Below are 11,110 nucleotides of genomic sequence, written 5' to 3' on the forward strand. Positions count from 1 at the left end.
CTTCCGGTTGAGCATAGACAGGGTTTACCCCCCTGTGGTTCCATTTGACAAAATTATCAGTTGTCACACTTAATTTTTTGTTGGTGGCTGAATGGGTAAGACAGCTGACTTTGTGTGCTGGTGATTAGGTGCCTCCCTCTGAGAGTGGGTTCGAATCCCGGGTGGTTGGGACTCATCACTGTACTTTACCGAGAAAGTGTGATTCCAAATATAACCCGTTACATCTGAACATTGGGCAGTCATACATCTGGGAGCTATATATGACGTATGAAGGTAAGAATGTAATGGTTTCAGCGATACTAGTTATGAATCTCCTGTGCGCGATTGATACGGGTAAACAAAGGGAATTCTCTCGACTGTAAATGGGCTTCCGCGACAGTAATTAGTGATGATAGTAGTCCCCTTTGATGGGGGAGTGGCTTATTGATTTTCATGCATTGAAAAATGAATACAAAACCCGTGACCAGTGTCTCTCAAGTGAGAATTGAGAAATGAATGCAATAACCCGTGACCCGTTCAGCCAATCAGAATGCAGGACTTACAATGAACACAACGAAAATGTTATTATACCTCAATGAACCAAACAAATACAGTCAGATCATAATAAAACCGCACCTCTGTCGATTAAACACTTTGTTGCAAAGATTATATTTTTATTTAACGAACACAGATTTTGCTGCTGTAATGATGCCAGGCATCATCAAACTGTGCGTATAATGTGCTCCATCTGGGGCTCTAATATTGACGTATACAGTGGAAGGGAGACAACTCCAGTCGAATGGTATTAAAGCTAAATCGAAAGTAGGTTTTCCAGGAAATACTGTGCCCGTATTTCAAACAGCTCATCCGCCATATTGATGTCAGTTGTATACGTTTCTCTGGATTCTGGTCGTTTCTAAGGAACAATGTCAAATCCAACATCGTCAACAGCCGAAGCTTCACCAGCGCCTGATGACTCCATGTTCTCTACACCCAGCTCTCTGACTGACGTGGTGCTCGTTGTTGAAGGGAAGAAACTACACGTGAGTCAAGCTCTACTTTGTCTCGCATCCCCTGCTTTCCTGAAAATGTTCGAAGGTGACTTTAAGAACAAAACAGAGGTTCCCATCGCGGACAAGAAGTATGCAGATTTTGTTGAGTTCCTGTTGTGTATTCATCCGTCCACTTGCAAACCTGTCCAACGAGAAACACTGGACATTGTTCTGCCCCTCGCTGACGAGTACGAGGTCGAGTCTCTCAAGCAACGGTGTGAGCAGTTTGTCCTCAATATGTTCCAACTCAAAGATGCACAGCGATCAGATCCGTCTAATGTAGAAGTGGTTCACTTTCTCTACCTGTCTGACAAGTATAAACTGAATGCTCTTCTGGACGCCTGTGTTATCAAGGCGAAATACAGAACTTACGAGAACGGCATCAAAACTTTGCGGGAATTTAATCTTCTGTCTGTAGACACCAGGTTTCGTGTACTGTCTGGAAGAACGAGTTTGTTTGAGGAAACCTTAAAAGCTGTACACATGTTTAAGCAACGATTGGATCATATTGTGAAACCTGAGTGTAAGGCATGTAAAGGTACAGAGTGTTATCATAGCTCTTCAGGATGCAGAGTTCAGTTGAAATCCGACCTGTTAGCTTACTTGGACAAACTCACAAGTCACTTTAGGAAGGATCCAATCTCTATTAAATCCAATGTGAAGCAGGCAAAATAAACTTTCCAAAAAATACGTTTTGAAAAGGTGCAAGATGAACTGGGAATATGTCATACGAGGGCTGTCTGGAAGAACGACTTTGCTTGAAGCACCCTTAACAAGGTTACATGCTTGTAAGCATTTGTTTTATTACATTGTGGTTCCTGATTGTCACGGCTGCCGTCGACCAGGACTCAAGCATACTTCACCAGGATGCAGAGAGCAGTTAAGATCCAAGCTGTCAGCTTACATTGACAAACTCACAACGTATTTCAAGAGGGATCCACGCTATGACCCGAAACAAGCGGTACAAGATGCAAAGTAAATGGACATTTCCTAACAAACACGGTACATGGGGTACAAGGTTGTGTCTGTCAAGTGATGTGAACTGTTTCGTCCTGACCTGGCAGATTAATACAAACTGAAGTCAGTATTAAGCAAATGTGTAGTCAAACTGAAATATCCACCTATGATGGACAACAAAGATGATGTGAACAGTTTACCTGAATTCCAGCGTCTATCATCGGATATTTAAGTTCAAGAAATGTCTGAGAGAATATGATTAATGGAAGAACCTTGTTGCTGCCATTCGAGAACCATGGCATAATTTAGACCAAATATCAAATCCTCAGTATTATGGGTGTCTTGAGAACTGAAAAACGCATTCAAATGAGATAAACGTTTCAACTTAGGCCTAATCCAGCAGGTTTAAGCACCATTCCAAACTGTCTCTGCTCAATATGTGTAGGCACAACTTAGCCACTACCAAGAATTTCACGAAAGCGTCAAGATGTATCCGGCCAGTTAAAGATATACCTTTCAAAGGGTATGGATTTGATCAGAAGAATGCTCTGCTATTGATGCCATGTATGCTACATTTGCTGGTGTGTTTTGTGATAGTCGTTACTTCATGTGCACAACAAAATTAAATTGCTGACTCTCAGCAGCCAGGAAGAAAATGGGAATTAGAATACAAGACACACCGCTGCGCGAAGTGGAGAATGAAGAATCCAGTATCCAGCGCTCATCGTAAGGAGTATCGGTTGGCAAGATTCGGTGAGATGGCGTGGAGCGTTGTTCCTTATATCAACCCTTGGGTTTCCTTGGTATTTATACCGTATAGATAGGTACAGATATTGATCAAGTAGAGACTGCATGGAGTTACTGTTTTCTCTCTCGCACAAATCACAGGGCACCATCAACACGTGTACATTATGTGCTCAGAACCTGTGGTTTTTGAACTTAGGAAGCCTTATCTTGACAGTCGTTGTCAATCTTTCAGTTTGTTTAGCTTTTGTTGAGGTTTATATTATCCAGATGACTGGACATGTTTGTTGTTTAACGCCGCACTCAGCAATATTCCAGCTATATGGCAGCGGTCTGTTAATATTCGAGTCTGGACCAGACAATCCAGTGATCAACAGCATGAGCATCGATCTACGCAATTTGGATATTATGACATGTGTCAGCGAGTCAGCGAGCCTGACCACCCGATCCCGTAAGTCGCCTCTTACGACAAGCATGAGTTACTGAAGACCAAGTCTAACCCGGACCTTCAAGGGGTGATGACCACTGAGACTACCCTTGCACAGCTGACTCTGTATCTGTCTTGGTACCAAGACCTACTGAGTCATGTCCACAGGACTACACAGGTTATAGTAAATTCCATATGTCCCTCACTGTATAATATACTGATAAAGACAAACTCGTTATGAAAATGAGTATGGATGTACATACATGTAGTATTGTTATGTAGGGTAAAATGGGGTTTAGGGTCCATATGACAACGTGCATGCTTGTGCATGTATGGCAACTTGTACTAGCCCAGACTTAGGCTGGCTTTATAGTGCTAGGTCACTTAGATACCATGCCGCAGTTATGCATGAATACCCCATCTCAGACACATTATCTTCCGAGCCGACCAGTCCTTGTTGTACCCATTCATGCCGAGCACCAGGCAGGGACCTGTAGTAGGCCTACTGTCAACTCTTGTGTCCTTGTGTGTGGAATAATGTTTTCAGATGAGAATCTCTTATACACATATATATAAATATATATCTGTGGCAGTAACAGATTATGTATATTTTAACATGTTGTAAATTGATTAGAATTCATGTAAATAAATGCTTTAAATTTCATTGCACAGCTTTAGTCATTTTATGTTATCATGATACTTAGCCTGCCTTAACTAACTATCACTCACAGCCAGTTCACTGAGCATGCTTACCGCATGTTCACCACACAGCACAATAACATAAGCCCTTCCCCACCTAGGTTCTTTTGTCTTTATAGCCAGCTTGGGCAATCAGCTAAGCTTTACACTTTTACACATTACAAGGTTTGTGGTCACTTCACATTCAATCGTCAGATGAGTAACATTCCATGTGGAATTTCTTAACAGATCTTTGGATCACATTCTGAGGTAATTTGGATATTTTATCTATTTATTGTTCATGTATATCATTTGTAGATATAACTTGTAGTTGTATCAGTGTGTGTTAGTCTCAAATCCATAGTACTGTGATTTTGTTGATAAATACTCTACGTTCATTACAATGTAATATTAGTAACATGATTATTAAAAGGCAAGGCTAACCATGTGAGCATGTGATGAATGGATGAACACAAGTGTAGCTTTGTAATCATAAATGGGTGAATGAAAATAAGCACGAATGAATGCATGAATGAGGTCTTATTTTGCATTGCTTTATATCTTGCTCAGCTACATCCCCATTTGTGTTTGATTACTGCATTATTGCTGAGGATACTTTTGTATATGTTTATTATTAGCATGTCTGTACATATTATTGTTATTTTCTCTACTGGCGAACATTTCATACAGATACAGCAGCGTCCCCAGGTGTGAAATAAACCTAGGCCCACACACCTGGTAGGTTTATATATTGTTTATATGTCATGTATATCAAATGAAATACATTTTGTACACAGTAATTGTTTACTGAAGCAACTGTTTTGTAATGTTATAGCATATGTACGAATTATATGTGTATATCTGTGTTTAGGATATGTGTATATTGCTGCATTTATTATATTGTACACCTGATTGTTTCAGGGTTGTTGTTTTCACCTATACATATCTCCAATAAAACATCGGCCATTGAAGAACAACAAAAGTAGCGTCTGTTGTCTGTGCGTGACTGACGCAGTCCTGCTACATGTCTGTATATCTAAATTAGAAGTGAATCTAATATATATATATATATATATATATATATGTGTGTAGGAATATATATATATATATATATATATAATATACCGAATATATATTTATATACATATATTCCCTACAATACCCGTTCACCATGACTCAGGAGCTATGCTTACCAGTGACCACTCTCCATTGTCTATAAGTAAGCTGGGGAAATGAAACACTAATGATGTTATATAATTGTAGCTTGGGCTTTTGACTTCCTCAAGCAAGTTAAAACACAAAGTCATGAGTGCCCAGGTCGGAGCAAGATGAGAGGTTTAGCCATGTCGGCTAGTTAAACTGACTTTCTGAACGTGCCATGTCGGCATAGAGGGGGTTCCATTTCATGGATGTATGTATTTTTATTCTGAGGAATGTGATGGAACAGGAACAACTGTTTATCCAAAGTAAGACTTTTAACCGTATCAAATGATACTTGTTTTGCACATTGTACATATGTATAGGCTGCCATTATTAAATCTATTTTAAACTGTTGTGTGATCTCTCCACTCGTAACAGATGCGTGCAACGTAATTGTGCTAGTTTGTTTCTAAAAAAGATGTCCGATACAATTCCCAAGTTTGACTTGTACCATATATTCCCGTTTTTTCTGGCTCGTCTTGACTTGAATTGACTTACCTTTGCAAGTTTTCATAACTTTTTGACAATACCTTGTATCAGCATTTTCTCATAGTGTTTCAAGACATGTTTATGCTTTAAGCATAGATTGGCCTCGGGCAATAGTTCCCTGTTGAGTGTATGCCAGTCATTCTGTGACGTGCATGTCATCCACGTACAAGCACGGACGCGTGCACACGACGAAGGGCAGGGATCGTGAGGCCATGACATCAGGAGTATGGCTCACCATTGTTCATTCAGTGTCTTACAATCAGATGCGTTTGTTGGTGGGTTGTGACGGTGTTTGAGTCTGTAACGTGACGTTTACAGGTGAGACAGAAACACCAGCATCTACAGCGTGAACACTGTCGTAGTTAAGATAGTAAATTATCTGTCACCTGATGTTTATGAGATTGAAGAAAGTTACCAACGTCATTTCATTGATACTGTACCTTCAAAGAAATCAACTGCGTAACGCGATCAATACCACAGTTGCCTCAATGAACCGAAAAGATAGTCAGTCATTAATTAAAAAACGTGGCGATTAAAGACTTTATTGCAAATAATATATTTCAATTGTTTATTTAACGAACCAAAAAATTGCTGCTGTGGTGACGCCACTCATCATTCAAATGTGCATAAAACGTGCTCTTGGTGGTTCTCAATATTGACGTAGGCAGTGGAAGGGAGCCAACTCGAGTCGAATGATAAAGCTAAATCGAAAGTTGGTTTCCTGGAAATACCGGGACTGTGTTTCCAACAGCTCATCCGCCTCGTAGAAGTCAGGTGTATACACTTCTGTGGATACTGGTCGTTTCTAAAGAACAATGTCAAATCCAACATCGTTAACAGGGCGTGGCGAAACTGTTGTCTTCTCTGAAACTGGAAGAGTTGTAAGTCTGGAGGAGGAACAAGCTTCCCCGACAGTAATTAGTGATGATAGTAGTCCCCTTTGATGGGGGAGTGACTTATTGATTTTCATGCATTGAAAAATGAATGCAACACCCGTGACCAGTTCAGCCAATCAGAATGCAGGACTTACAATGAACACAGCGAAAATGTTATTATACCTCAATGAACCAAACAAATACAGTCAGTCCATAATAAAACCATACCTCTGTCGAATAAACACTTTGTTGCAAACATTATATTTTTGTTTAACGAACAAAGATTTTGCTGCTGTAATGACGCCAGGCATCATCAAAATGTGCGTATAACGTGCTCCATCTGGGGCTCTAATATTGACGTATACAGTGGAAGGGAGACAACTCCAGTCGAATGGTATTAAAGCTAAATCGAAAGTAGGTTTTCCAGGAAATACCGTGCCCGTATTTCCAACAGCTCATCCGCCATATTGATGTCAGTTGTATACGTTTCTCTGGATTCTGGTCGTTTCTAGGGAACAATGTCAAATCCAACATCGTCAACAGCAGCCAAAGCTTTGGTCGACTCCGCTACTGTTTTCATTGAAGAAACGAAACCAGCTTCACCAGCGCCTGATGACTCCATGTTCTCTACACCCAGCTCTCTGACTGACGTGGTGCTCGTTGTTGAAGGGAAGAAACTACACGTGAGTAAAGCTCTACTTTGTCTCACCTCCCCTGCTTTCCTGAAAATGTTCGAAGGTGATTTTAAGAACAAAACAGAAGTTCCCATCGCGGACAAGAAGTATGCTGATTTTGTTGAATTCCTGTTGTGTGTTCATCCGTCCACTTGCAAACCTGTTCAGCGGAAAACACTGGACATTGTCCTGCCCCTCGCTGACGAGTACGAGGTCGAATCTCTCGTGCAACGGTGTGAGCAGTTTGTTCTGACAATGTTCCTTCTTAAAGACGACGAGCAAAGTAACCCAGCAAATGAAGAATTGGTCCACTTTTCCTACCTGGCAGAGAAATACAAACTGACGTCATTGTTGGACAAATGTTTGGAAAAGCTGAAATACAGAACCTATGACGGCAATCGTGGTGTGAGAAAATTCCCAGAATTCCAACGTCTGTCGTCAGATACAAAACTTCGGGTGATGTCGGAGAGATTAATATTGATGGAAAGACCCGTTGTTAATATGCTTGGTGTCCACATTCCAGTACCGTTCAAGAACAGTCCATATCCCAATGTAGCCAAGAGCATTTATAAGTATGGTTCACCCTCTCCCAAGAATGCTGAATCGCTACTTTCCGAACTAGCTAAATCAATCGATCAACTCAAGCGAATGTTCGTACACAATTTCAAGTAAACACGGCTATGTCATCCAGCATTCTTAATTTTGTCTCAGTTTATTTGAATTATCAACAATTTTAAGGAAAATTAACTATGATCCGAAAATTCATAAAGACGTAAAATTAGGAGGTAAAAATATGTCAGTTAAAGGTGTGCACTGTATTTCCTCTACTAGATTGTGTTAATTTTTTTCACACAATTTATTGACCCAGCGTGTGTTCTGTAATCTGTATAGGCTGGCATAGTGGCAGATAACTAACCCCACAGACACCCAATTTCTACAGTAAGGGTGGATTTCCAGGAAACGGTCCTTATTAAATGGAGGAAATTATCATTACAAAACCTATATGTTAATATGATCGATATAACCTGTTTCATCAAATGATGGACCTAGCCTTCGTTCGAGACACGGCTAATAGGTTTTGGACACAACATATACTAATTAATATGCAGTGTGACCAATGTCAGCGTCATCGGACAGTGAGACGTCCCAGAGAATCATCGTCGTAATTGTTGATATCAAAACTTGGATGACAGCAAACTTCCCATGAAAACTAAACTTTTGATCACCAGTTCAAAACTAATGCACACCAAGATTCAACTTCCCAAAAATACTGATTAAAGAGACTTTTGGTTAACCAGCAAGGAAGTCTTGGCTTGATCAATTGATAATGCAGAGATACATTTCCTCGGACAAATCAGTGTATATGTTGACTATTTTAATTAATAGGAAAAAGTGTTTGCAAAAAAATCTTGGCAAAGCAGGATTCGAAACCACAATGAGATGTTTGTCCAAAACGGTCCACGGCGGTTTACATAGCATTAGACGAATATGTATTGTGCGTTTTAATGAGGTTTTATTGTACAGTAAATTATGTTTACATTGAACGTGCTTACTCATAACAACTGTGCTTTTCCTGGAACGTGTTGTATATTTTAGCCGAAATATGTACATGTATAACGAACTACAGTTAGAACGACCTACAGTTACTTATCATATTGTGTTCCTTATAACTGTAGTTTACTGTACATGTCCATTGTATATACATTTGTAACTGCATCATTACTCAATTAATGATTATTTCGTTATGACAATGTCATCATTTACAGCTATTAGTCTTCTTTATTTACACCTGCACTTATCGTGTAGTCTTGAGGAGTGATCATTTAAAGTAGTGTTAACAGTGTATCTTTGTTTTTTTTAATGATATCTTGTATCCTTCAGCACGGAAGGATATGATCACCATGGAGGTATTTCCAATGTGTGAAACTGATTCTGAATGAATATCTCATATATACCGACGCGGTTGTTATTTCGTGGCATGTCTGGGTTAGCCAGGTCAAGCGATGATGGCTACAAATGGAGTGGACTGCTTTTGGGAAATTGACCGAAAAGTAGCTTGTGGTCAGAATAGCTCAGGTTCACGTTGTAAGTGAAACGTCACGTGGCTGCAACCAGACTGGCCCTCAACTTGTTCAAGAATACCAGTGTTGGCAGAGGACTCTTCCTTTGTTGATATTTAAGCCTAAATGAAACACTGACATAGGTCAGCTGGATCAGCCAACCAGGTAGCCAGGTACAGGATCAGCCAATCAGGTGGCAGCGTACTTGATCAGCTAACCAGGTAGCAGTACAGGATCAGCCAACGAGGTAGCAGTACAGGATCAGCCAATGAGGTAGCCATGAGCAGGATCAGCCAACCAGGTAGCCGAGTACTGGACCAGTCAACCAGGTAGCCGAGTACAGGACCAGCCAACGAGGTAGCAGTACAGGATCAGCCAATGAGGTAGCCATGAGCAGGATCAGCCAACCTGGTAGTCGAGAGCAGGACCAGCCAACCAGGTAGCCGAGTACTGGACCAGTCAACCAGGTAGGTAGCCGGTACAGGATCAGCCAACCAGGTAGCAGTACAGGACCAGCCAACCAGCCAACTGAGGTCAGCCAGGTAGCAGGTACTGGACCAGCCAACCAGGTAGTCGAGAGCAGGACCAGCCAACCAGCCGGTACTGGACCAGGTACCCAACCAGGTAGCCGTAGTACTGGACCAGCCAACCAGGTAGCCGAGTACTGGACCAGCCAACCAGGTAGCCGAGTACTGGACCAGCCAACCAGGTAGCCGGTACTGGACCAGCCAACCAGGTAGCCGAAAGTACTGGACCAGCCAACCAGGTAGCCGAAGTACTGGACCAGCCAACCAGGTAGCCGAAAGTACTGGACCAGCCAACCAGGTAGCCGAAAGTACTGGACCAGCCAACCAGGTAGCCGGTACTGGACCAGCCAACCAGGTAGCAGTACTGGACCAGCCAACCAGGTAGCCAGTACTGGACCAGCCAACCAGGTAGCAGTACTGGACCAGCCAACCAGGTAGCCGAAAGTACTGGACCAGCCAACCAGGTAGCGACCAGTACCTGGACCAGCCAACCAGGTAGCCGCCAAAGTACTGGACCAGCCAACCAGCCGGTAGCCAGTACTGGACCAGCCAACCAGGTAGCCGAAAGTACTGGACCAGCCAACCAGGTAGCCAGTACTGACCAGGTAACCAGGTAGCTTCAGTACTGGACCAGCCAACCAGGTAGCCAGTACTGGACCAGCCAACCAGGTAGCCGAAGTACTGGACCAGCCAACCAGGTAGCCGCCAACGAGTACTGGACCAGCCAACCAGGTAGCCGAGTACTGGACCAGCCAACCAGGTAGCCGAGTACTGGACCAGCCAACCAGGTAGCCGAGTACTGGACCAGCCAACCAGGTAGCCGAGTACTGGACCAGCCAACCAGGTAGCCGAGTACTGGACCAGCCAACCAGGTAGCCGAGTACTGGACCAGCCAACCAGGTAGCCGAGTACTGGACCAGCCAACCAGGTAGCCGAGTACTGGACCAGCCAACCAGGTAGCCGAGTACTGGACCAGCCAACCAGGTAGCCGAGTACTGGACCAGCCAACCAAATAGCTGTGTAATAGGTTGAGAAAGATTGCACGTTATTCACACATGCTGAACGAATTTCCAGATGAAACCTAAACAAATAACATCATGTTGAGATTGTATTCATTTATGGTGTTATGGAGGACAAGTCCAAATATGATGCAGCAGTGACAAAAACCATGCCTGATGCAATACCCATGTTTTACAAGTCTTGTCTTGAATTGCCTTACCTTTCCATGTTCTCTCAACGTTTTGATGACACCTTGTATAAGCATTTTCTCACTGTTTCATTATGACATGCTAATGCTTTCAGTACAAACTTCTCAAAGTAATGGGATGTTTTTGTCGCCTTTTTAAAATATGAACATAGTTAGATGTTTGCGGAAACTGTTCTTTTGTATATGTTGATATATTCGTAAAATGATATTAAATGTTTAAGTTGATGCTGATGTGTTCATT

The 11,110-nt window shown here is 42.1% G+C and overlaps 2 protein-coding genes and 1 long non-coding RNA gene across 3 annotated transcripts; all 3 read left to right on the forward strand.

Moving 5' to 3' along the window:
- Nucleotides 1-802: 802 nt before the first annotated feature.
- On the forward strand, nt 803-2,276 carry LOC124253585 (BTB and MATH domain-containing protein 38-like). Its single transcript, XM_046687392.1, has 2 exons — nt 803-2,175; nt 2,222-2,276. Exon 1 carries the CDS (start codon nt 906-908, stop codon nt 1,704-1,706), a length of 801 nt encoding a protein of 266 aa, XP_046543348.1. The 5' UTR covers nt 803-905; the 3' UTR covers nt 1,707-2,175; nt 2,222-2,276.
- Nucleotides 833-8,918, forward strand: LOC124253583 (BTB and MATH domain-containing protein 38-like). Its single transcript, XM_046687391.1, has 2 exons — nt 833-888; nt 6,903-8,918. Exon 2 carries the CDS (start codon nt 6,920-6,922, stop codon nt 7,745-7,747), a length of 828 nt encoding a protein of 275 aa, XP_046543347.1. The 5' UTR covers nt 833-888; nt 6,903-6,919; the 3' UTR covers nt 7,748-8,918.
- A 538-nt stretch (nt 8,919-9,456) lies between these two features.
- On the forward strand, nt 9,457-11,094 carry LOC124253586. Its single transcript, XR_006892242.1, has 2 exons — nt 9,457-9,593; nt 10,667-11,094. It is a non-coding gene; the product is annotated as an uncharacterized LOC124253586 (long non-coding RNA).
- The last annotated feature ends 16 nt before the right edge of the window (nt 11,095-11,110 follow it).

Source organism: Haliotis rubra, unplaced genomic scaffold, assembly GCF_003918875.1.
Source record: "Haliotis rubra isolate DU_JTF1 unplaced genomic scaffold, ASM391887v1 Scf546, whole genome shotgun sequence".
NCBI lineage: Eukaryota > Metazoa > Mollusca > Gastropoda > Lepetellida > Haliotidae > Haliotis > Haliotis rubra.